General features: G+C 46.2%; 1 protein-coding gene across 1 annotated transcript in view; it reads right to left on the bottom strand.

Annotated features, from left to right (window-relative positions):
- Nucleotides 1–5,721: 5,721 nt before the first annotated feature.
- Nucleotides 5,722–27,092, bottom strand: part of NAGK (N-acetylglucosamine kinase) — a 198,854-nt gene continuing 177,483 nt past the window's right edge. Inside the window, exons 9-10 of the mRNA XM_085642711.1 lie at nt 17,473–17,551; nt 5,722–6,321 (exon numbers count right to left, since the gene is read on the bottom strand). Of these exons, the coding sequence (XP_085498837.1) occupies nt 6,131–6,321; nt 17,473–17,551 (270 nt within the window). The 3' untranslated portion in view covers nt 5,722–6,130. The remainder of the gene's footprint in view (nt 6,322–17,472; nt 17,552–27,092) is intronic.

Genomic DNA, 27,092 nt, shown 5'->3' with positions numbered 1-27,092 from the left:
TTCTGCCCGTTATTCTGCCCGGTTCCCTTTCCCGCCGCTGCTGCCCCCACGGCCCCTCCCCCCTGCCGGTACCCGCTGCCGCCTCCGAGCTACGCCTCCCTCCCCCTTCCCTATTTAATGGAGGCCGTGCTGCAGACGCGCCAAAGGTGCGCCAAAGGCAAGCCCGTCTGTGCCCGTCCGCGATCAGCGCCAGAGACCCAGGATCTCCGACCACCCACCACTACAACTCAGCTGCCCTCCTCGCACTCAACCCCGGAAGGAACAACAACTGCTAGCTGTCCACGCCAAACAACATCCACGCCGAACACCATCCACGTGCTGTTCCCCTGCCACCACTGCGGCCGAACCTTCACCACTCTATGCGTCTCCACGCCGGACGCCAACACCACGAAGCCATGAAGTGCATCCTCCTCAACGTGCACTCCTGCACAGAAATGCTGTAGAAATCTGGGACCTCCTCGACACCCTCTCGCCAGACGTCGCCTTCTTCACAGAAACCTGATCCAACGCCTCCTCTGCCCCGGACATCACCACCGCCATCCCCGCTGGATACAAGATCCAGAGGAAGGACGGCCCCAACTGCCCAGGAGGAGGACTCGCCATCGCACACAAGAGCTCCCTCCGACTCATGACCTCCAGCTCGAGCGACAGCCCACCCGATACCAAACACCTCCACTTCCAGATCTAGACCAGCTCCAGAATGACCCTATGAAGCACCCTCGCCTACAGACCTCTCGGACCTCGAACTGCGTTCAACACTACCATCGCCTTCATGGACTACATGCTCATCGGAGACCTCAACTTCCACCTCAGCAACCTCAACTCCGTCACCCTCCTGAACAACCTCAGACTGAAACAACTTGTCACCACCCCCACACACAAGACAGGACACACCCTCGACCCCATTTTCGCAGGAGGTAACAACACCCACTTCAGCACACCACGCAACCCCCCTGGACGGACCACCACTGTGTACACTTCCACGTTGACAAACCCACCGCACCCAAAACCGTTCATCACGAAGGAACTGGAGCAAGGTCATCGAGGAGCAGCTCCACTCCACCCTCAACCGTGCTGCCCCCTCCACCTTGACTGACACCAACCTCGCAGCCAAAGAACTCCTCAGATGGATCACCAACTGTGCAGACGAGCTCGCACCCCTACGTAACCCAGACAGCGCCCCAGAAAGACCACCTGGTTCACTACCGACCTTGAAGAACCCAGATGCACTTGTAGACGTCTCGAGAAGAACTGGACAAACAGCAAATCCCCGGAAGACCGCACCCCCTACAAGAACGCCATGACAGAATACTACCAACACATCAGATCCACCAAAAGGACATTAATCCAGAACAAGATCTTTGCCAACTCCAGCAACTCTAAGGAACTCTTCAGCATCACACAGAAATTCGCCAAACCCCCTCCCCCAGTGAAACCACAGACATCACCCCTTTCCAGGACCTCTGCAACAAGCTCGACTCCTACTTCCTGCTAAAAATCAAGGGCCTCTACGACAACCTCAGCGACCAGACACCCAACTCCGAAACCATTCCCTCCTCCATCAACGCCAGCTAGCCCATCATATCCTCCTGGACCCCAGTCACCACCGAAGACACCACATCGACCATGAAAGGCATCCACTCAGGGGCCCCCATGGACCCCTGCCCCCGCACAGAGCCGCCATCATCGCACAGGAACTACGACACACCATCAACGTCACCTTCAAAAGCTGCTACTTTCCCGACGACTGGAAACGCGCTCAATTCAGACCTATACTCAAGAAGCCCTCAGCAGATCCCACGGACCTCAAGAACTACCGACAAATCTCCCTCCTCCCCTTCGCGGTCAAAGTCACAGAGAAGACTGGCAACATCCAACTAACGAAATTCATCGAAGAGAACTACATCCGGATTGGGATTCCGCAGCAACCACAGAACTGACACCGCTCTACTCGCCGCCACAGACGACATCCGCACCCTCCTCAACCAAGTACACAGCGCATCCCTGATCTTTCTCGCCCTCTCTGCAGCCTTCAACACCGTCTCCCACTGCACACTCACCACCAGACTCCACGACGCCGGCATACAGGGAACCAATCTCGACTGGCTACGCTCCTTCCTCACCAGCAGAACCCAAAGAATCAGACTTTCACCCTTCCTCTCCGAACCCACAGAGATCAAATACGGAGTACCCCAAGTATCATCCCACACTCTGCTACATCTAAATGGCCCCCCTTGTCGCCATTGTCAGACAGCACGGACTCAGCATAGTATCCTACGCCGACACCCAGCTCATCCTCTCCCTCACCAAGGACCCCCTCACCACCAGACTCAACTTCCAGGAAGGAATGAAAGACGTCGCATCCTAGATGAACAGCAGCTGCCTGAAGCTCAACTCAGAGAAGACAGTGGTCCTCGTCCACAGACCCTCCCCCTCTGCATGGGACAACACCTGGTGGCCCACCGCCCTCAGCCGCCCCCCCACGGACCACACCTGAAACATCGGCATCGTACTAGACTCCTCTCTCTCCATCACCTGACAGGTCAACGCTGTCGCCTCCACCTGCTTCAACACCCTCCGCATCCTACGAAAGACCTTCAAATGGATCCCCCCCCCCGAATCAAGAAAGACCGTCACCCATGCACTCATAACCAGCAGACTGGACTACGGAAACGCCCTCTATGCCAAGATCAACAAGCCTCTGCTCTGCAAACTCCAGACCATACAGAACACTGTAGCCACTTGTCCTCGGCATCCCTTGACACAAACACATCTCCCAACACCTGTGTAACCTCCACTGCCTCCCTGACGAAAAGAGAGTAACTTTAAAGATACTCACCCATGCCTACAAATGCCTCCACAACACCGGACCCCAATATCTCAACAATAGAATCTCCTTCCACGTACCCAAGAGGAACCTCCGATCCAGGCGCCCTTGCGGAACCCCCGCGTATCCACAGAACAAGAATGGCTGGAAGAACCTTCTCCTACATCACGGCCAAGACCTGGAAGGAGCTCCCGATCGACATCAGACACGCCTCCACTCTGCACATCTCCAGGAAGACCCTCAAGACCTGGCTCTTTGACTGTCCAGAGCTGCCCCTCTGCCTCCTCCCAGCTCCTTGAGACCCTCACGGGTGAGTAGTGCACTTCAAACTTCCTAAATGATTTATTATGGTGAGGATTCAACCAAGACTTAACTGCTGGAACTGTATGGGACTAGAGGGATGATTCATAAGGCTTTTCAATCAGAATGACTGGCAACACCACAAAAGATGAAAAGGTAAACCTGTTTGTTTCCCTCTGGGGCTAGAAAAAAGCAAACAAACTCCCACAAAGCCGTGAATGGTAAACAGGGGCTTGGGACAATGTAGAGTTAACATACTATTCTATTCTAGGGATTTAAAAAGCGCATGGCTACCAAACAGGCCTCCCAGCACTTGTAAACCTTGGCTCTTGGTGCTAGTTGCCTTCTGAATGCTAGAATAGATAGGTTTTATAGTTCTCTCCTGAAGCTAATTTCGGAGCTGTCTAGCCTGATGTGGACAGGAAGTGCTTTTCATAGTTTAGAGGCTAGAAGTGTGAAGGAACTACCCCCACCTCTTGCTTTCTTGACCTTAGAGACGAGGAGTAGTTTTTGAGCTTTTGATCACAGGTTACGCTTTGACACACAGGGGGGTTACGAGACCTTGGATGAGAGGGTGGATTTTTTTAATGCATGGCACAATTTAAACAGAGATCTGAATTGTATCCTCTTTAGGATTGGTAGCCATTGGAGCACTGCCAGAGCCGGGACCATTGATGTTCGTTTAGGAATACAGAAAAGTATACGTGCTGCTGCATTCTGTACTTCTTGCAGTCAGTTGGTTACGTATTTGGGACTGCCTAGGTACAAGGAATTACCATAATCCAAACGTGAATTAATTAGACCCTGAACTACCACTCTATGTGTAGGTGCTGGGAGCCAACTAAACTTAGCATTTTTCTTAGGGACCGAAAAAGTCCACTGCAGCACGCCGCTAGGTTTTTTACCTGGACTTCCATGAATAGTCTTTCGTCTATCCAGAACCCTGGGCTCTCTATTGCCGGGGTAGGAGTATGGAGGGGCCCTAAGTTGGCCAGCCAGGTGAGTTCACTCCAAAGATATGGCTTGTTTCCTACAACCAAGATCTCGGTTTCCTCTTCATTCAATTTAAATACTCACCGTCTGGGGATGTTTCTCATTAATATACCTCCTGGGTTGGTTCTGACGAGCTTGCCAGAAATGTCTTTAACGGTTTCTTGGTGGCTCACTGCCTCAAGATGACCACCAAACAGGCTTGAGTCAGGCGGGCCTTCTATAGTCATATTGGGATGCATAGCTCCTCATGCTAGAAGCTGCCCCAGGACTACTATTTCACCAGAGTCAAAGACTTGTTTCTGACAATGCTGGCAAACATATCTGGGATGGTAGCCAGAATCTTCTTCAGAAGTTCAGTAAAAGTACTTCTGCTGGCTGGATGGAGCCTTCAGTCATCCTGCTCCAGGGGCACTGACAGAGCTTTGAGACCAGCTCAAGCTTGGTTCAAAATGTAAACATTCCTCCAGTGGGAACAGAATAAATCTTCCCAGGCTTTCCAGAACACAGCAGAGAGCTGGGAGCAACTAAACAAAGAAATGTGGATTTTCCAGATACCAGCCAAGCGAAGGCATCTGGGTGCCGCCCAACACAACACAAAGCAGGAAAGGGGAGCTCAGGCACTGCAACAAGCAGAAAACAGCTGGCTGGGAAGCAGATGTGTATTGCCATCCTAATTTACCATACTATTAAATCTGTAATCATAAACTGTTATTTACAGCAACCGAAGTGAGATGGTTGGTTGGCAATGCACTGGATCCAAGAGGGTCTTCTCTAGATCTCAAACCTTCTCAAGAGAGAATGAGCTAAACTGAGCTGTAGGTGTTTCTATCAATCTGTGAAAAGAGGTAGCTGGATGGATGAGTACTCTCTCTAGCACGCTGTATGGCGTTACAACGCATTCCGCTGCAACGCATGCCTTTACCACGCATGCGTTACAACGCGAATGCAATTACTATGCATAACCTTTACCACAAAAATGCCTTTACCACGCATATTTTTACAACGATTGGCATTTTTTTGGTACAGGTTATCTCCGATCCCTGTCCCAATTCTATAAACTGCTCCTGATTCCCACCCACAAACCCTTTTATCAAATACCCCTCCCCTTAACCCTAATAATTTCTCCCATCTCTTCACAACCCCCTCATCCCGTACATTTTTATTTTTAAAAACAATGCCGATTGCCTTCACATTGCGACGGAAACAGGTGAGGTTTATTTGGGGTCAGACCCCCCCCAAGCCCCCTTCATTATCGCATGTTTTTTTTTCAGGGGGGGGGGGCGGGGAAGACCCCCCGAAGCTCCCTTTTTTAATAATAGTCTTTACCACACATGCCTTTACTACGTATTTCGTAGTAAAGGTATGCGTGGTAAAGGCTATTCGTTGTAACGTCGCATGCGTTGTAATGCATGCGTGGTTAATGTTATGCGTGGAAACTGCTGCGTTGTAGTGGCAGTTTCACCTCTAGCATAGCTCTTTAGCTTGTATGCCATTATGGCTGGAACTTCAATGAAATATAGTTCATGCAAACTAACCCAAACAGGCTGTGAATGGAACTATGAATGCTGACACCAACAAATGTATAAATCTACCCACACTGATTTCAAAATCATTACATTTTAATTGTATAAATATACAAAATTAGAAGATGCTTTTTCATTGCGAGGTAAAAAAAAAAAAAAAAACTTAAGAAAGAATAGAACAAACAGTTGTGGAAAAATCTTTCAGTGCATTTAGATTACTCATGATTTTACACGACATAGAAACTACGATACTAAAACTGGAGAGCTCATACAAAGCCTCCCTCAGAAAGGCATGTAGACACAGTGCAAATAGTCCAGTATATTATTTTCTATTGAATTTAGACAACATCATGAACTTCACGTTTACATTGTATTTCTAAGAGAAGGTGGAGCGAAGCGCTCTGGAAACTAAACAAAGCTCTGGAGAGATTGCGATGGAAGGAGTTGGTTTGGCAGTGATGGCCCTTTTATACAAAACCGGCAGACATCAGGAAAAGATGTGTGTATAAAAGACATCCACATTGGAAGCGTAGTCCAGAGGGAAGGCTTGTCCAATCTGCTTTGCCCCAAGGCTCGCCCCACCCAGGGCTGATGACTGCTTTAGTCTGAGCAGGCTGAACCTGGAGAAGCTGCTCGTATTTTCATTGCTTCTTGCAAGATCCAGAATTCTTATGAATCCTGCAAAACAAATACATTTTGAGATTACAGAAACGGTATAATCAAAAATGGATATTTACTAAAAAAGATAGTGGTTCTCAATCAAATGTCAACCCTCTTTTCACGAAACTAGCCTAATGTGTTGAGTGTCTTTTTCCCACAGTAGAACAGGCGGGACAGCACAAAGTTCTTTCCATAGAATGAATCTTATATTCTGCACAAATGGGGGTGTCCATGTTTGATGCATCATGCACCCTGGTTCTGAGGAAGAACTGCTTTCTCTTGAAAGAGATGTGAATGGGCAGTAATTCAGCACACTATTGCCTGGTGTGTCCAGGGTCCTTCAGTGCTTGTGAGTGGTAGCTGAAGCAATCGCCACACAACCGTGGAGTCAGACACTTCTAGATTAAAGGAACAGTGGGTAAGCGCCATATCTGCCGAGGGAGTGCGCTGGCGGCTGGATTCAAACTCCTTGTGATGTGAAGAGGAGGAGTACACAAATAAACACTGCTAAGGGAGCAGGGGCACTGACCTTCTGTGGGCCAGATGGCAGTTGCTGTTCGAGTGTGAGGACACAATGAAGAAGAAAATCACAATACAATATTGGGTGCCAGGATTTTTGTTTTCTGTGTGTGTTCCATGTTGCATGCTTTAACAATGTCTTTTTTTTAGTGAAGAGTGCCTTTTGAAGCATGTTTTTTTTTCATGTTGCTGAGGAGCTGCTTTGTGGCTCAGTGTTGGTATGAGAACTGAGTAGGTATGTTTGCTCCAGTTGTTTTGCTGGGCTTGATCCAATGTTGCTTTGATGACATGTGTTGCACTTGTCTGGTGATGGCACCAGGCTAGAAACAGATTATGTTCTGTATTCCTGTTCTGATTGCCTTTTGTAACTAGGAGCTAATGGTGACAGTGTACTGGTAAGATGTAAGGCGAGTGTAAGTTAGGGAAGTACATATGTACTAATGTTTCACTATGATGGTGCATTTTCCATGTCTAGTGAATGAATATCTGCTGTTGACCTGTTTCTATATAGCTATGATGTAGACAATGTGTAGTGTATTGTTTACAGGTATTGTTGCTCTTTAATCTAAGAAGTAAATTTGGGTGTTGGAGTAAGTGCTGCAGAATGTGGCGCAAGCTTATGTTCGGAGTTGCTGCCACATGGATATGCTATATGAAAAAGGAGAATTCTTTTCATATTCCGGATTACACAGTTATAGCAGCAGTAGGTTATGTTCATGAAAGCCCCGAAGAACAAGGTGCTTGGCTGCACCTTGTCTGTCTAACTGCTGTAGAAAAAAGGTTCCCTAAAAATAATACCAGTTTTGAAGCCTGTGGATGTTCTACATTTATGTGCTGTGCATCATCCCCAGATACAATGCTTTAGTTGGGAAAAGCATCTTGTTTGGTTAAAGTTTTTTTTAGCATCAACAATAGCATAGCACAGCAATACCGTTCAATATACCATCTTCACTTATAATTCTCAGTGAGGTCCAGGTGTTTAATAAGCAACATACAGTTAACCCGAGATACACCCAAATATGCAACACCCCAAAAACACATTGTTTCAACTCTAAAACCCGAAAAGGACCACATGAATAGCTCATCACACAACTATATTTGGTAAAATGCTGCTACGAAACACTTTTTGAAATATTTGTAGCACAAAAACGAAGATCCATTTCAAACCAGATTCATCCAAAGAAACAAAACTTTGTGTCTGAGTGTCATCTCAGGTACACTCACTCATGCTTACTCCATTGATACAGTCAAAAAAGCCTTTCACTGATAGGACAGTAGACCCTGAGAAGGCTTTTAACAATGTGGCTTCTGAAAATCCTAAAGCCACCCTTTCACAGGCTGGGTTAGATGCTACTTTAGCCAAGTGAGCTAGCTAGGTACCGAAATACATCACAAACATGCGTATAAAATGTCAAAATCTCAAATGATTTCAATATGAAACATCAGGACCCTTCTACATTTTAATCTTTTATAACTGAATGACTTGCCCAACTGCTTGAAAACCTTCCCAGTATTTCACATTTGAAATACAGTGTTTGCTAAATAATGCCCAAACTTAAAATAGATGATCATAATTTCTAATCCTCAAAACCCAGTGTTCAAAATAAGCAAATAGAGAAATTGCAAATATATCTAGATGGAAAATTATACAAATGTGAAAAAACTAAGACTAACAGAAGATTAGATACATTATGTGGGTGTTAATATCACAAAGGATGCAAAAAAAGATTTAAGACTATTAGGGAATAGAAAGAAAGAATCAGAATCATACCAACATTTCTGACATTGATGGGAGATTGTTAGTAATGACAAAAACTCCTAGGCAATATCAATTAAGTAAACAAATTACACAATATCTATGACCATAAGAAGACCAAGGAAAATGGAAAAAATATGTTCAAAGTTGTTACTATTTTAATAATTTCTTCTCATATTTAAACAAATTATATTTATACAAAACATTTAAAAAATGAAACACAGCATTTAACACATTACATTTAATCAATATGTATAAATAAAAGGCGTTGTATACGCCGAAACGCGAGTCGAGTTAATAAACATAGTCACTTTTTAACCTTTTATTGATACATATTGATTAAATGTAATGTGTTAAATATGGTGTTTCATTTTTTAAATGTTTTGTATAAATATAATTTGTTTAAATAATATGAAAAGAAATTATTAAAATAGTGACAACTTTGAACATATTTTTTTATTCAAGTCCCTGTCCTAGGAATTGAACTATCCATTGTTCAGGGGGTCCTTGTTTTTTCTCAATTGATGGGAGATTGATCATCATAAAGACGGCAGTTCTTGTTACTTTTACTTTCTACTTACCAGCATCCTTTGAGAATGTAGAACATCATATTTGCACAGATAAAGCCTTAACCTGGGCTCAAAAAATCAAATTAGGCTGCTAACAGATGGAGGATATGCATTTTCTAACTTCAAACTTTATTACTGGACCACAAATCAGAAATTGAACAAAGGATCTTTGGGATAAGTGGGGGGAACTGGAACAGCTGAACTATTTGGTACCACCACCTTCTGCAAGATTACAGTGGGCAACTAAATAAATTTGCCATTAGCATCGTAAAAAAAATATTGATAGAATATAGTGTTTGTGTTTCATAAACTGCTCTCTTATAATTAACTGGCACTCTCCAGTTTTTAAAAAAATCTGTTTTTATTGATTTTCAGTTGATAACACAGACATGTACAGTACAACGCTTTGAATGTCCTTGACTACGGGTGAGGATTACAACTTAGGTCCTCCGAATACATGTCGCTAGCAATTTCAATAAGTGTCCGCTGTGTGACAGTCTATAAACCGAGGAGGCAGATTATAACAAACCGGGACAAAATAAACATAATGAAGGGTTAGTGTATGGAACTGAGCCACATTTGTTGCCCTCCCAGGCCACCCTCTTACCTCACCCATGCATGCACTGTTGGTACTAATGATTCAGCACTTATTCAGGGATCTGGCCAGTCACAATCAAAGGCACTCTCCAGTTCTTGACAAGATGTATTCAGATCAGATCTGACGACACTGAAAATATGTTATAAGAATGTTTTTTTATGTTGATGTGAAATATTTTAGAGTATGATGTAGTGAAAGCAAAAATTACATTCCCTTCCTTGTTATAGGATACATTCAGACCTCTTCCTTAGTTAATAAGATCAGAGGAAGAAGGGGTATGAACTCTGGACCATTAGTCGAAAAATAATGTAGATTTCTTTCAAAATTAAATGAACTCTAGTGCTTGCAGAAAAAGGTCACTGTATTGGCACATTTAATAAGCGAATGAAAATCGCTTTATGAGCACTATACTATGCAGATTACTTGCACACACTGGCTTAATTCAAGTACTATAGGAAAATCACTTAAGCCAGTGATCATTAAACTTTAATGGCGTGCCCCCCTCAAAATTAAAAATAAAAACGTTCTCCAGAATGAAACCCTATTTTTTCACTATTAGTTTATGACAGTGGCAGCTCTAAACATAGTTAGCAGTTCAAACACCCCAGTTATGTTCAGTTACACCTTTCTAAAAATTCAGCCAAATACACTTTTTCCAACATGCTAAGGACAACCTGGCCTTTATTTTTTTTTGGGGGGGGGGGGGGGGTGTTTATGTAGCGCGGACTTGACCCCAAGATATCAGAGCACTTTACATGAGCACAAGTTGCGTTACAGACGGACACATTCATTTTGTTAGGCACAAGGAGATTAAGTGATTTGCCCAGAATCACAGGGTGTTGAATATACCTGCAGAGGCTTGAGCCCGGTTCCACAGTATCCAGAGTTTGAGTCTCTATCAGAAATAGAGGGATGGGACTGATGATTAATTGAACCCCCACCTCCTTTTGACACCTATTGCCAGGAATAATATGAGTGACAAAATGGGTTACTGATTACCCAATGGAGTGGCTCACTGCCTCAATGTTTTTTTCATTAAAAACAAAGCACCCTTTTTCAGCACGATGCTCTTCTTAACCACTGCCTGTGGTCCCACCGGAGATCAATTAAGGACCCCCATGGAGGTACGTCCCAATTTTGAAGACCTTGTACTTGGAACCAAAATAATCAGTAAGGCCATATTTAATATGTCTAGGATAAAAATATTCTAAAATCACTTGGCTGAACACAACACGCTAGTTTCACTAAAAAAAAGTGATAATACTTAGCAATTGAAGGGAGTTGGTGGCATTAGGAGTTAAGAACAAAACACAGAGACACAAGAGTGACTAAACTGAAGAACAAGGGGATCCAATCCATGACACCATGTAGGCCAATAATTTAATATAAATATGAGATATTGTGAGATGTCCTTGTGTATTGCTAAATAAATATTGTAGGTCAAGGTGTTCAATTAGAAACCTTTGAAATACAAAAATCACTGTCAGCAGGAGGCTCTTGTTGCAGGCAATGGTCTAAACCAGTGATACTCAAGGTACGGACCAGGGGCCACTGGCAGCTCTCCTTACCTTTACATGCAAACCCCTAGTCAAAAGCAGCACTGGGCTGGTGTTTACTTTACTGAGCACTAACATTCAGAATGATGCTAAATAAATTGGCAAGCATTTATTTACGTTACCTGCAGTTAAAGAAAGGAGAGTAACTAAGGTGTACGGGACCGCTTAACTTTAGAAACTCCTTTCTTTTTTAAAACACCTGATAATAAACATATAAAAAATAAGATAATGTCTATTCAAAATTAAAAGAGACTGTATTTCATTAACATGTAGAAGCGTTTCACCGTAGTACATCAGATCAAATTGCTGCATTGAGGGGTTTTTCTTTTTTTAAATGATAGTTTTCAAACATGTATTTAGAAACATTCTTGCTTCCACCCACCCAGACAACAATACCAATAGGGAACTAAGAGGCAAGTCAGTTGTCATGTGCATCCTCTGGGTAGCATGGAGTGCTAATAAACATGGACAACATTATAATGTAATAAATCAAATTCAAGAGAAGGTTTTGTACCGCACACGTCCTGAACTTATGTACTTTGAAGTTCTCTTATATGTGATAATAAAGAAAAACGAGGCAAATGGAAAAGTATAATTGCCAAGGATCACATACGTTTGTCAAGTGGGGAAGCCATGATTGATCCCAGGTATTCTGATTTTCCATTGTGCAATTCAGGCACTAAATGTACATGCTTTGCTTCCCCTACACCCACCTTACACACATTCATAGACCATACTTTGTGGCCCCTGGAGGAATGTTTGAAAGTACCCATGGTCTAAACTAAAGGGTGACTATGTCAGGACACAAAATTAGCAATACTTCCATTAAACAGATTTTCTTTTTCACATAAGTCCCTTGTTTTCGCCATTAACCATTAAATAGAAATTAAAGGAATTAGTAGATTCATTTCATGCATTTTCCATAAAACATAATACTTATATTGCAGAATGCCACTTTCAAACAATTTCCAATATTTTATTGTTTACACACCTTTTAGGTGGAGGGAAAACTGCATTTGGATCTTTGTCTTTTGGGTCCATGTATGTGTTTTAACATGTGCTCTGTATTCTTTCCTTTGAAATATGTGATAGGGTTTCTTAGGATGCCTGCTAATGTAATTATTCCAAATTCATTAAGGTATAAAAGAAAACACCTTACAGGTATGTTTGCAGCTTACGTGTTTCTAACAGAAAAGGCAGTCAGAAAATATTGTTTTGTTTCATTATGCACAAAACATTAGTTTGCTATCCAAGTGCAATTCTGGGCATGAGTTAAAGGAAGAGGCCCAAACCGGGAAATTTAGAGCACCTGCAATAAAAAGATTCCATCATCATCTCCTCCTTTTGTGACCGGATGTCACAAATGACCCCTTAATGCAGTTACAGAATGTTCCCATAAGATGAATTATAGAATAAGCAATCACATTAACTCTGACAGGAGTTTTACAGATGCAACAGGTGTTGCATATGTGCACTGAACCCTTTGAAAGGTGGACAATAACAATTAGAGGTGATGAAATGAAAGACAAAAAACAATTTATGATAGCAGATATTTTATTACGTCTTAATTTGCCTTGCACTAATTGTCTGATAATGTATTCATTTTCTGTAAAACATTTTTACTTTTATTTCAGAGGGGATTTCAATATGCTGTGACAGCTTTTACGACATTAATGGATCATAACATATATATTGTAGAGTATGTACAAAGAGTATGTACAAAAAGATCCTAATAACAGTTATAACCTACAGTTGTGGATCGACGCATAAATAAAAGTGCTGTTCATACAACTTTAAATAATAACGTGTTTCAATTACATATGTAAATCATTCTTGAGGGGTACAAATCTATGCTGTGCTTGATTAACTACAGTAAAAACTACTGAAACATATGGTGTGTCCAGGCATGAAAATTGTCATTAAAGAAAATATTCTGACATTTCTCCACAAGAGGAATCTCTATACTGTAGGTGTGATTGGGATGCGGATGACCAGACATTTCGAATAAGATTTATTGAATGTTTTGACATCCTTTTATAGCCTCAAGATAAACTATAGTACAATTTACCTTCCACAAAGGTAACATTCCTAGTAAAGTTGCAGGGGGCTCTTACAGTTTCAGATCTTCGTGTGTAATGATTCTATTGAAGAATACTACTTCTACAGCGTGGTTGAAAACCGTGAGCGGCTTCTCTTGGTGTTAAGAGACCAAGAGAACCCTTTGAGGAAAAGTGGCCAAGATTGAAGGATGACCAGATGATGACACTGGCCTCTCTTGGCAGTTGATGGAAATCCTGACAACCCTCTGCGTTTTCTGTCTAATGTTTCACTGTAAGGTTCAATCTGGAGTTGCACAGTTCCTTCTCTCTTGACACACTTGGGGTGGTGTTGTTTCTTACAAGCCTTTCTCCTCTAGACCATCAGTTCCTATATGTTTGTTTACCAAGAGAACCCTCCCAACCCACCAGACAGCGCAAACAGACCTCTAAATTCCTTTCTTTACCTTTAGTATGGCTTTTTGACATTAGCTTACATCACATTTTATTTCCCTTAAGCAAGGTGAACTAAAACCAATGATTATTGTACATCTCTGCAAGATGCTGGTCTTCAGCTGACAAAGGTTTTTTAAAGGGGTGTGCAGTTCCTATCTGGCTGTGGGGGAAAAGGTCTTTCTTCGTGATGCCCTCACACACCCCGAGAGGTGTCATGCTTCATCATCGGGCTGGTGCCCCTCGTCAGGCCGGCGCTGCAATGCCTGACGGGCTCCCGGAACCGGGGCTCTTTGCCGGGGATCTTTTGAAGAAGAAGCTGTTGGGTGCGTGCGGATGCGAGGGCTGGGTCTCCTCGGGAGCATGTGTGCAGGACCTCTACTCGGCACTCCTCCCTCCTCTGTTAGAAAAACTTTAGCTGACTAAGTCACACTTGTGTGTGAATATCTTCATATTATAATGCTTTGAGATTTGTATTTGAAATTCTGAAGCTAAAATGGGGGTGACTTCCCACCGTATGTTCATAGCTACACCATCTGCCAATGCTTTTATTTTGAGGGGATATCTCAAAGTAAACTATTGAGGAACCTTGCTTTGTTGGGCCTAATTCCATGAAAAGCGTGGATGCATGGTAAAACAATTGGTTTTGACAACGCTTGGGCAAAGGTAGAAATTAAATTGCAGTTTTAAGTATTCGGCTTGAGAAATAAGTGTGACATGACACTTTGTTTGTGATTAGGAGTGAGAAGTATGGGCAAGAATTAACAGCAAATATATTCATGTGGGAAACGCATACACTTCTGGGTGGAGGTAAGGAGTACGGATTTCAAGTTTAAATCTTTACTCTCAGACATGCCAGGGGTCTTTGAAGGATTACTCACAGCATGCATAGATGAAAGGAACCATAATGCTGGTGTTTTGGACTTCATGGATGATTTTTAGTTTGTGAGTCACAAGTGCACATTAAGGGTAATCGATTTAAATAAAATGGTGGCATTAGAGTGCAGGGAACATTTTCTGTAGTTACATTACCCTGCTTAAAATGAAGTGAAAACTATTTCTGAACACCACCACCAACTGGAAGAGAAGAAGGTTAATGGCACCAGCTGTTATAGTAAGAATCTGGTGGCATGGAGATGGCATTCACCAACCCAGGTATTGAGATAATGGTTAAGTCATTGTTGGCTGTGATTCGTTTAGTAGCCAGCTCCATTACTCGATCTGCCAATATGATCTGCAATCCTAGATGTCAATATAACAATAAGAAGTTAAAAATGTATGTTTAAATGCGCTTGGAGTGTAGCAAAATGTTGCACATTTGACACTTCCGAGAGAATATGGAATATTGACATGCTGTACAGTGGGAAATGGGCATGGTTTAGTATATAGTCAAATAATGCCTAATTGTCCTCTGGGTCTGCCTCCTAAAAAGTGCATTGCTCAATATGAAGTATGAGAATGCCCATTTCCATAATCTTGCTGTTGGCCCACAGAGACTCCCATTTCGTGTTCCTTACACTGTTCTCCATTTTCTTGTCTATTTTGAGTAGGGCAACTTTTGTGTTTTTGAATATTGGGCTGGAGGCGTGTGTGTGTGTGTTTATTGGCTGTTAGTAGTACCAGTGGGTCTAAGTTGTTTAGGATGGTGCGTTCGATTAATAGCCATACCGGCGTGTACCCTTGAGGGGGTGACATCCAGTAGGCACCCCGTTTTGCTCGGAAGGCGGTTTGGAAGGTTCTGTAGTCTGCTAGGTTTAGTCCTCCCAGTTTTTTGTCTAGCCTTAGTTTTTTTATACTTATTTATACGTGCTTTTTACCTCGCCATAGGAATTTATTCATCAGATTTTTGCGGTGGAAGTAGTCAGTGAGTAAAAGTGGCAGCATGCTCAGCAGGTAGTTAATCATTGGGGTGATCATCATCTTGACCGTTTCTATTCTGCCCCACCAGGTTATAAATTTGGGAGACCAGGACTCCACGAGAGTCTTTGTTTTCCCTAACAGTTGCTTCTCATTTTGGTCTAGTGTGGACCTAAGGTCGTTTCCGAAGTGGATCCCTAGGTATTTGATGAACCCCGTTTGCCAGGTCAGGCCCGACCCCCCTAAGGAGTCCCTAGTGGTGTGGATGTTGAGGGGTTTACATTCTGATTTGTCCCTGTTGAGCTTATATCCTGAATGGCTGTCTATAGAGGCGTGGAAGATGAAAGGTATCTCCTACCCAGCCCAACTGGAGGAGAAAGGCAAGCCTTTCCAGTTCGCCACACTAAAAGAGACACATAGGCTACCAGACATCAAGTTCTACAATTTCCTAAAAATCAGAACAGCACCAACAAAAGCCAAACTAGCACAACACAACCCGTCAATTATACAATATATGGCGAAACTCAACAAAATAGGCCACCAGGTATCGCACCTGTACAAACTCCTACACCCAAGCACCACCAAAATTAACGATAAGCCATCGAATTACTGGGCCAAACAACTTGGCACCAAACTAAATGCACATGACTTGGCTCTTCTCTGGGACTCTTCCTCACGGAACAAAATCTCCCCAGTACTATCCCAGACAAAATTCTGGCTACTACACAAGACCTACTGGACCCCGGCTCGTCTGGCAGCGCTAGGCCTCAGGGAAAACGGCCTGTGCTGGAACTGCGACAATGAAAAGGGGGACCTAGCACACCTCATCTTCTACTGCCCCAAATTTAAAGCGTTCTGGGGGAAAATCTTCGCTTTCATAAAAAAGGCACTGGAGTGCACACTAAAACCAGAATTCTCTACCTTTACCACCACATTTATCACCACAGAACTAGATTCACAGCACGACAGGGATCTGCTGGACCTCCTACTGACCTCGGCAGTGAAAATGGTCCTGTCCAACTGGAAAGATACAGCTAAGATGTTATATAAAGGCTGGCTCAATTGGGTGACGTCCCTCAGAGGCGCAGATAGCACCGCACTGCAAAACTCACCCTGGAGACCAGCTACTAAGGGGATGTGGACATCACTGGACGAATACCTGGATGCCTACGAACCCCTGTGAGCTCACTTGAGAGGGGCGGCTGCCCACAAAACAAAAACACCACAAGCCCAGACTAGGCCCACGGCTAAAGTACTGTTCTTGTAAACTTTCTCCTCCCTCTCTTTTCAATTCTCTTTCTTTCTCTTTCAGCTGCCCTTAATCTCATAGCAAGACACTGAAAAGGGGTGCAGCCAAACATGTATACCATCTACCTGTAACCACTGCAACAACAGCCAAGTTGGGCTGATACCCTGTAACGGAAAAGCGTTCTTATCGGTCTGTAAAATTTAATAAAATACTTTGAAATAAAAAAAAAAGAGAATGCCCATTTCCAGTATTACCTTCTATTGTGTTATACATTCTCCTAAAGTAATATTGCTATTATCTATTTGTGATGTCCTTATTAAGTATAAAGGGGCTGAATGCAATTAGGAGCATTTGCATGTTTAACATTCTTATTAAATGAACCCATGCTACATCTTCTGTGGCAAAGCAGGACCACATTACCACAAGACTAAATGATCACTATAAAACCCCAAAGTACCCAGAAACCTAAAAGATAATGTAGGTTCCTGGGAGTGGCGGAGGATAAAGATAGACAGAATAAAAATAAATTTATGGGAAAGGAACAGAACTCAAGTTTTTAAAAGTCAGTCTACGTACCTTCTTTCATGATTTCCCAGCTGTTCCACACCGACCCCACACACAAAATTGGCAGACCAAGTTCACCTTGAAAAAGTGTCTACAAATTGAAAATGATAGAAAGTTAATTATCAAACAAACATTACTAGCTTTTGACTTTGCTGTTGTACTTTAAGCACTAAGACAGTAATGGACCATGTTGTACAGGAAGAGTTGTGCAGCGGATGTGCTTACTTACAAGGCTTGGCTCCAGACAGTATCAAAGCGCTAAGCCGCCTTTAATATTGGAAGAAGGGGAGTGGGTCTCCTTCTACTGCCCATAGACAGGAAGAGATCAGCCAACATGATCGGATTGGTGCACATGGAATTTGCTTACCAGTAAGAGCACTATTATGTCACAGGGTAGTGACACTCTCGGATACCAGAATACCAAAGAAGAATTCCCACTAGCACCCCCTTACCCCACACTTTTTCTACCCATAGCACTGCCACCCCCCCTTCACTGAGCCAGTCCTCCCTGTTAGCCCCCCTCCAGTATAGACACCTGTCCTTGATGCTGCAATAACTCTCCGAGTCCTTCTTTCACCTGCATTAAAACCAATGTGTTGATCTCTGACTAAACTTGTGCTGTGTAAGTCACATGCATATATAGGTTTTATGACCCAACCAAAAGTTGTACTTTCTGTGGTGGTTTTGTTTGATGCAGAAGTAGCCACGTCATTGAGGTTTAGTTTGCGGTGGGGCTCCCAATTTTTGGACGTTGCACCTTAGGTATAAGGCGAATGTAAGAACACGAGGATGGTAATAGTTTGCAGAGGGAACTCCAGGATACAGTGCTTTTAGGGTTTAAGCGCACAAGACCTCTGACCTCCAGGTCAGGGACTCTGCTTTCTGCCCCAGCAGTTCTGCTGGGGTGTACTAGACTGGAACGGACTCCTGAGGCGGAAGCCGGGAGCGCTCGACACTGCTTTTAACTTGTATTCTGTTTTAAAATACCTGTGCTGGTTTCCCCTCATATCTCACTTTGTGCTCACTCACCCCCTGTCTCCCTGACCGCGCAGCCGATTAAGGCGCTGCCGCGGGGCCAGAGATAGCTTTGCCGCCATTGTTGGGGAATCCCTGGGTCGAGGACACGCCCACTACCGCTAGGCCACGCCCCCTCCGGTTATTTAAATCGCGCCTCTTTGCTCAGCGCGTACTAGACTGGAACGGACTCCTGAGGCGGAAGCCGTGAGCGCTCGACACTGCTTTTAACTTGTATTCTGTTGTTTTAAAATACCTGTGCTGTGTTCCCCTCATATCTCACTTTGTGCTCACTCACCCCCTGTCTCCCTGACCGCGCAGCCGATTAAGGCGCTGCCGTGGGGCCAGAGATAGTTTTGCCGCCATTGTTGGGGAATCCCTGGGCCGAGGACACGCCCACTACCGCTAGGCCACGCCCCCTCCGGCCCTATTTCAACGATTAGCTTGCCCCGGCCGCGCAGCGGCCGCGCCGCGCCAAAGGCAAGCCCGTCTGCGCCCGTCCGGGACCTTGCACCCTGCCTGTTCCCTTACATATTAACCTATTCAACTGCTGGCCTGCCACGACTCCTGGCCTATCGGTCCACCTATCCTGGCCAAGATCAACTCTCTAGATATTGCGCGACCCGTCCACATTGACCCCTCTAACCCCATACCTACACCCCACACCATGCTATCACGCCTCACCTCTCCCTCTCCTAAATCATCGGGCAGCCCCCCTCATTCGGCCTTGATCTCCCTCCTTAACACCCGATCCGCCGTCAAGCACCAATTGGAGCTTTTCGACCTCCTCAACACTTCCAGCCCCGAGATCCTGTGTCTAACTGAAACCTGGTACACCGCCGACTCCCTACCTGACATTCTCACTAGCCTCCCAGACGCCTATTATATCCTCCGCGCTGACCGCCCTGAGGGTAAGACGGGCGGGGGAGTGGCTATGATTGTTCGCTCTAACCTTCTATTCCAACCTCTTCCTCACCCTCTCATTTCATCTGTCGACCTTCTGGTGGCACGCTCTACCAATCTTGCGATCCCTCTTACTGTTGTATTGCTCCATCGTCCCCCTCAATTCATGTCTCACTTCATCCCAGCCATACAGGACCTTTTAGCCACCCTGGTCGTGAATAACTCCTCTCTTCTGCTATTAGGTGATTTCAATTTTTGGCCAGGAGACCCGCGTGAAGACTCCATGTCTAAAGACTTCTCTGACACCCTCCATAGTATCAACTTCATCCCTCAGATTTCTGTTCCCACTCACACTCTCGACCAAGTCTAGACTGTTAACCTACCCATCTCCACACCTAATATATCCCCCTGCGTCTGGTCTGATTATTCTCTGATCACCTTCTCTGCTCCTCTGGCAGAGGTTAACCTTCCTCCCTGCCCTAAAAACACCTATGCCCGTAATTGGAACAGAGTAGACATGGTCGCCATAGGTCTTTCTTTAGCCTCTTCGGTCCCCACCCTGACTGATTTTCCCCCAATTAAGCAGGTAGCCCTCATGAACACCTGGCTCTCTGAAGCCTGCAATCAGGTCGCCCCTCTCAGATGTGTCAGAACTCGCCGTCCCCACGATGCCAACAGATGGTTTTCCAATACCCTCAAAACTCAGAAACTCGCACTCCGTCAGGCGGAGCGCCACTGGCGCCGCAAATACTGTCCCGATTCCAAGCTTCATTATCTGACTCTTCTGCAGGCGTACAAAAAGTCCATCCTCTCCGCTAAGCAGGAATATTTCTCTCAGAAAATTAATCTGGCAGCTAACAAACCTAAGGAGATTTTCACAATTGTGCATGAACTTTCTGCCTCTGACAGAGCCGCTTCTAGGCCCATTCCCTCCCAAACCCTCTGTAATGCCCTCAATGACTTCTTCATTGAGAAGATTGCCATCATAAAACAGAACATCCCCTCGGAACCCGCCTTTTTCACCTGTCCCCCGCTACCTCCGCCATCCTCCTTCATTGACCAATTTCCCTTGATCTCTGAAGAGGCCTTCTGCACTCTCCTGGGTAAAGTCACCTGGGGCTCCCCTGCCGATCTTTGCCCGGCATACATCTTAAGAGATATTCTCTCCCGCTGCCCTGCCCCTCCTATTACCCTTCTTAATACTTCCATCACCCTCGGTATTGTACCTGAATCGTTCAAATCTGCCACTGTTATTCACATCCTCAAAAAGCCCGGTGCCGATCCTGCCGCCCTTTCAAACTTCAGACCCATCTCACTGTTGCCACTCCTAAGCAAAATTCTGGAGAGCCACATTACTACTTCACTCTCCAACCACATTGAAGCTCATCACCTCCTAGCAACAAATCAGGCTGGCTTTCGGCCGGCTCACTCTACGGAATCCATCGTCCTCTCTGTAGTCGATGAGCTCAGGCGCAGTGCCGATACCAACTCCCCCCAGGCCCTAGTCCTTCTCGATCTCTCTGCTGCCTTCGACACGGTCGACTACTCCATTCTCCTCGACCGTGTCGGGTCGCCGGCCTGCGGGGTTCGGCCCTGGCCTGGCTCACCTCTTTTTTAACCGGCCGCACACAGGCTGTTCGCCTGGAGGGCTTTCTTGCTCCCACCAACTCCGTCACCTGCGGAGTACCCCAGGGCTCCTCACTATCTCCCCTTCTGTTCAACCTCTACATTCACCCCCTCATCGCTGCTTTACAGGACATGGAGGTCACGGCGTTTAACTTCGTCGATGACCTCCAGCTCATTTCCAATCTCTCTCCCTCCCCTGATTCCATCTCCAAGGTCCACTTCATCCTCACGTTCATATTCAACTGGATGAATCTCAACCAATTGAAATTGAACCCCGATAAGACCGAGCTGGTTCTCCTTGGTGGTCCCTCCAACCCCTGGTCCTCTGCTTTTTGGCCCCCCCATCTTTGGTTCCCCCCCATTACCCTCAGCCTCTGTGAAAACCCTGGGCATTAAAGTTAGTCAAGACCTCTCCATGCGCCCCCAGATTAGCTCCGTAGTCTCTTCATGCTTCTTGGCCCTCAGAACCATTCGCAAAATCTCACGTTACTTCTCAGCTGAAGCCCTTAAACTCATTATCCTAGCACTCATTTCGTCCCGCCTGGATTACGGCAATGCCCTCTACGTCGGCATTCCTGCCTACGAATGCCGCCGCCTGCAGCTCATCCAGAACCAAGCGGCCCGCCTCATCTACAGGCTCCCCAAATCTAGCCACATTACCCCCGTATTAAGGACTCTGCACTGGCTTCCCATCAGGGAACGCTCACTCTTCAAGATAGGCTGCCTGACCTTCATGTCCCTTACTGGCACTGCCCCCGCTTTTATCAGATCTAAAATAAACGCATATGTCCCCTGCAGAGACCTCTGTTCTTCCACTCAGTTTCTTCTTAAGGTCCCCCGCTTTCGCAAGAAGAAATCTGGTGGCACCAGATTCTCTACCCTTGCTCCTCTTCTCTGGAATTCACTCCCCCTCGCGATCCGATCCACCCCCTCCTACTCAGACTCCCAAGCCAAACTCAAAACCCATTTGTTTTTCCTAGCCTACCCCTCTTAAATCTCTCCTTCCTTCCTCCTTCAGGTTTCAGTTTCTGCCTACAGCGCCAAGAAACTGCATGGTGATAGAGCCCTCAATAAATCCTTTTCAACTTTCAACTTTCTGCTGCTACCCCCTACACCTCTCTGAGAAGGTAGGTGTTCGAGGCCCTCCTCCAAATGCAGGCTCGTACCTGCGCTTCATTCCTGGTGGTCCAGTGGGAGAGACTTGCTCTTCTGCTGGTCCACTGTTGTCCATCTTTGTGTTTCAGCCCGTTTTCTGTCTTTTTGTTACTGTGCCTCTGTATTTGTCATTTTCTTTGCCCGTTTGTGTCCTCCGTGCCCGTTTCCTTTCCCACCGCTGCTGCCCCCGTAGCCCCTACCCCCTACGGTTCCCGTCTCCCAGCTGCACTTCCCTCTCCCTTCCCTATTTAATGGCAGCCGCTGCTTGGTTGTGTGAGAAGACCTCGGACCTCCTGGTCAGGGACTCTGCTCTCTGCCCCAGCAGCTCCGCTGTTGTGCCGCTACCCCCTACACCTCTCTGAGAAGGTAGGTGTTCAAGGCCCTCCGCCACTTTCCACCCACAGGCTCATGTCTATGCCTCATCCCTGGTGGTCCTGGTGGTCCAGTGGGAGAGCCCTGCTCTTCTGCTGGTCCACTGTTGTCTATCTTTGTATTTGTGCTCGTTTTCTGTCTTTTTGTTATTTTGCCTATGTATTCGATATTTGTTATTTTCTGTCTTTCTGTTTATTTTTGCCAGTTTTTGTCCTCTGTGCCCGTTTTCTTTCCCGCTGCTGCTGCCCCCGTGGCCCCTGCCGGTTACCGCTCCCACCTTCCAGCTGCGCTTTCCTTCCCTCTTCTCTATTTAATGGCAGCCAATGTGCTGCCGCGTGCAGCGGGTGTGCGTCAAAGGCAAGCCTGTCTGTGCCCGTCCGTGACCCATCCGCAGCCAGCACCAGGGACCCTGGCTCTCTGACCACCAACCGCTATGACTTAGCTGACCTCCATTCACTCAACCCCGGAAGGAGCAAGAACTGCCAGCTATCTACACCGAACACCACTCAGGGCCAGTTCTCCTGCGGACACTGCTGTCAACCCTTCACCATCCTCTGCACCCCCATGGCAGCCGCACTCACCCCGGACGCCAGCACCCCCGAAGTCTTGAGGTGCAGACTACTCAATGTACGCTCCCTGCAGAGACATGCTGTGGAAATCTGGGACCTCCTCGACACCCTCTCGCCAGACGTTGCCTTCTTCACTGAAACCTGGACCAACCCCACATCCGCTCCTGACATCGCCACCGCATCCCTGACGGATACAAGATCCAGAGGAAGGACCACCCCAACCACCCAGGAGGAGGATTTGCCATTGCACACAAAAGCTCCCTCAGACTCTCCACCTCCAGCAGGAGCGACTCCCATCCACCATTGAAAACCTCCATTTCCAGACTCAGACCAGCCCAGCCCCAGAATGACCCAACGCAGCATCCTCGCCTACAGACCTCCCTGACCTCGAACTCCGTTCACCACTACCATTGCTGACATTACCGCGCCATCGCCTCCATGGACTACATACTCATCGGAGACCTCAACTTCCACCTCGCCAACCTCAGTGACCCCAACTCCGCCACCCTCCTGGACAACCTCGCCAACCTCGGACTGAAACAGCTCATCACCACCCTGCACCCACAAGCCAGAAGACACCCTCAACCCCATTTTTGCAGGAGGTAACAACATCCACTTCAGCCACACTCCACAATCCCCCTGGACGGACCACGTCTGCCTACACTTCTCTTTCGACAAAGCCACTGCCCCCAAATCTACACCACACCCTCCGCGAAGGAACTGAAGAGAGGTCACTGAGAAGCACCTCAACTCCACCCTTAGCCACGATCCCCCACGCACCTTGACCGACGCCAACTCAGCAGCCAAATAATTTCACAGATGGATCACCAACTGCGCAGACAAGCTCGCCCCCCTCGCAACCCCAACAGACAGCGCCCCAGTAAGGCCACCTGGCTCACCGCTGCCCTCCAAGAATCCAGACGCAACTGTAGACGTCGCGAGAAGCTATGGAGAAATAGCAATACCTTAGAAGACCGCACCACCCACAAGAACGCCATAACGGAATACCACCAACTCATCAGATCCACCAAAAGGACCTTAATCCGAAACAAAATCCACGCCAACGCCAGCAACTCCAAGGAACTCTTCAGCATCATTCAGGGATTCCAGAAAAGCCATGGATGTCACACCCTTTAAGGACCTCTGCAACAAACATGGCTCCTACTTCCACCTGAAGATAAGATCCCTCTATGACAACTTCAACGAACAGACTCTGTACACCGAACCACTTCCTCCCCCCAGCGACAGCCAGCCTACCATCTCCTCTTGGACCCCAGTCACCACCAAAGACTCTGCATCAACCATGAAAGGCATTCACTCAGGAGCCCCCATATACCAATGCCCTCTGCACATCTTACACAGAGCCGCCGCCGCCATAGCACCTGAGCTGTGACGCACCATCAACACCACCTTCGAAGCAGGCACATTCCCCGATGATTGGAAATGCGTAGAAGTCAGGCTCCTTCTCAAGAAGCCCTCAGCAGATCGGACAGACCTCAAGAACTACCGACTCATCTCTCTCCTCCCCTTCAGTGCCAAAGTCAAAGAGAAGATAGTCAACACCCAACTAACGAACTTCATTGAAGAGAACTCCATCCTCCACCCCTCTCAATCCAGATTCCGCAGCAACCACAGCACCACAGACGACATCCGCACCTCCTCGATCAAGGCCATACCGCGGCCCTGATCCTGCTTGACCTCTCTGCAGCCTTCGACACCGTCTCCCACCGCACTCTCACCGCCAGACTCCACGACGCTGGCTTACAAGGAGCCGCCCTCAACTGGCTCCGCTCCTTCCTCACTGGCAGAACCCAAAGAATCAGATGCATGCCCTTCCTCTCCGAAACCACAGAGATCAACTGCGGAGTGCCCCAGGGATCGTCGCTCAGCCCCACGCTCTTCAACATCTACCTGGCCCCCACGCCAGACAGCATGGACTCAGCATAGTATCCTACGACGACGACACCCAGCTCATCCTCTCCCTCACCAAGGACCCCCACACCACCAGACTCAGCTTTCAGGAAGGAATGATGGACGTTGCATCCTGGATGAGCAGCAGCTGCCTGAAGCTCAACGTTGAGAAGACAGAAGTCCTCATCCTCGTACCCTCCCCCTCTGCATGGGACAATACCTGGTGGCCCATCACCCTTGGCAGCCCCCATACCCCCACGGACCACACCCGGAACCTCGGCATCATACTCGACTCCTCCCTCACCATGAACCGACACCGGTTTCAACACCCTCCGCATCCTTCTCAAGACCTTCAAATGGATCCCCCTGAATCCAGAACGACTATTACTCACGCACTAATAACCAGCAGACTGGACTATAGAAACACCCTCTAAGCCGGAATCAACAAATCCCTGCTCTGCAAGCTCCAGACCATACAGAACACCGCAGCCAGACTCGTCCTCAGCATCCCTCGACATAAACACATCACCCAACACCTGCGACACCTCCACTAGATCCCCGTCGAAAGGAGAGTAACCTTCAAGATACTCCCACACTTACAAATGCCTCCACAACACCAGACCCTAATCTCTCAATGGACAAATCTTCTTTTACGTACCTAAGAGGAACCTCTGTTCCGGCCACCTCACCGAAACTCAGCGCATCCGCTGAGCAAGAATGGGTGGAAGACCCCCCCCCCCCCGTACCCCCCTCCCCCGGCACCTTGAGACCCTCACGGGTGAGTAGCGCGCTTCACAATTCCCGGATTGATTGATTGACAGGAGAAGCATCCGATGCCAAACTGAAATTTACATATGGAGTGGACATGAAGCCCCTGATGGAGATCCATTTTTTTAATAACTTGAGAATCAGCTCCTGCTCTTTTTCAACACCAGCGTCTCTCAAGGATATAGGAAGTGAGAAAATGTTATTACATCATTACTTCAAGCTGAAGTTCAGATTTCAATTAATGATGTTAGAATGCAATTATAAATTAATTGATTAGCTTCTAATATTTCCATTGCCAAGTATGCCCATTTACTGATGTTAGCAGTGGGGGTCTTTACTGTTTTGCCGTTGGTGCTTGAATGGTTGAAGGGTCCGGTTTCATCTGTTCCAGGAACTTGATCAAATGGAGCTGATTTTGCTGCGCTACACATTGAAATGTACAATTGAACAAGCTCTATAAATTGTAAAGAATTACATATGCTGAATGGCATAGAGGCCATCTTAGGTGTATTTTGTTCCACTTGAAAGTGGAATTCTGCCACCATGATTTTACTGACGCCACGCACTCCTTCTCAGGTAGCAACACCTATGCTAGTAAACAAAGCCACATACTTTGAAGGAAAAAAAAACACTTGTGCCTTAAGTGGAGTGTTTTTGCAGTGTAGATTTTGCCTCATTTACATCTATTGTTTGCTTCACGGATTTCGACCATTGCACATGTCACATCAGAGGCAATGTGAATAACACACAGAGGCATACCTGTCGCATTGAAGGCCTGCGGCCGAGGTTATTTATTAAGTTGCAGACATGCAGGTAAAGTTGAAGTTTTATTCATCAGCCAGCAGGACACAAGGAAGCCTCCAACACCACTCCAACAGCTCGATCAACTGCCTCCCCGAACCACCATTCCAGAATCCTTCTCTTTATACATTCTATCCACACGCCAAATAAGACCAAGACAGCAAGCATTGGCAAATAAAATTACACGACCCAACACATCTACCCGTAACAACAGACAAAATGAAAAGCAACAAATACACACTGCAATGAGTGCAAAAAACAAGATACATAAAACCCACATCCTAATGCCTACAAAAACCGGTAGACCCTATCATCCTCACAAAATGACAGTAGATCTAACACTGTCGCAAAGTTAAATCACGGAACTTGGAAGGCAATTGGTGGCAGCTGTGGCCATGCCCTCCCCCTTTATTTACATTCTTAATTCTGTACATAAGTAGTGGGTTTGGAATGTTCGAGACAGTCTCTGGTGCGTGCGCCTGCATGCCAAAACATTGCTATGGGGTTGATAAT

The sequence above is a fragment of the Triturus cristatus genome, chromosome 2_2 (assembly GCF_964204655.1).
Source record: "Triturus cristatus chromosome 2_2, aTriCri1.1, whole genome shotgun sequence".
Classification (NCBI taxonomy): domain Eukaryota; kingdom Metazoa; phylum Chordata; class Amphibia; order Caudata; family Salamandridae; genus Triturus; species Triturus cristatus.
This window is presented reverse-complemented; position numbering and strand designations above follow the sequence as displayed.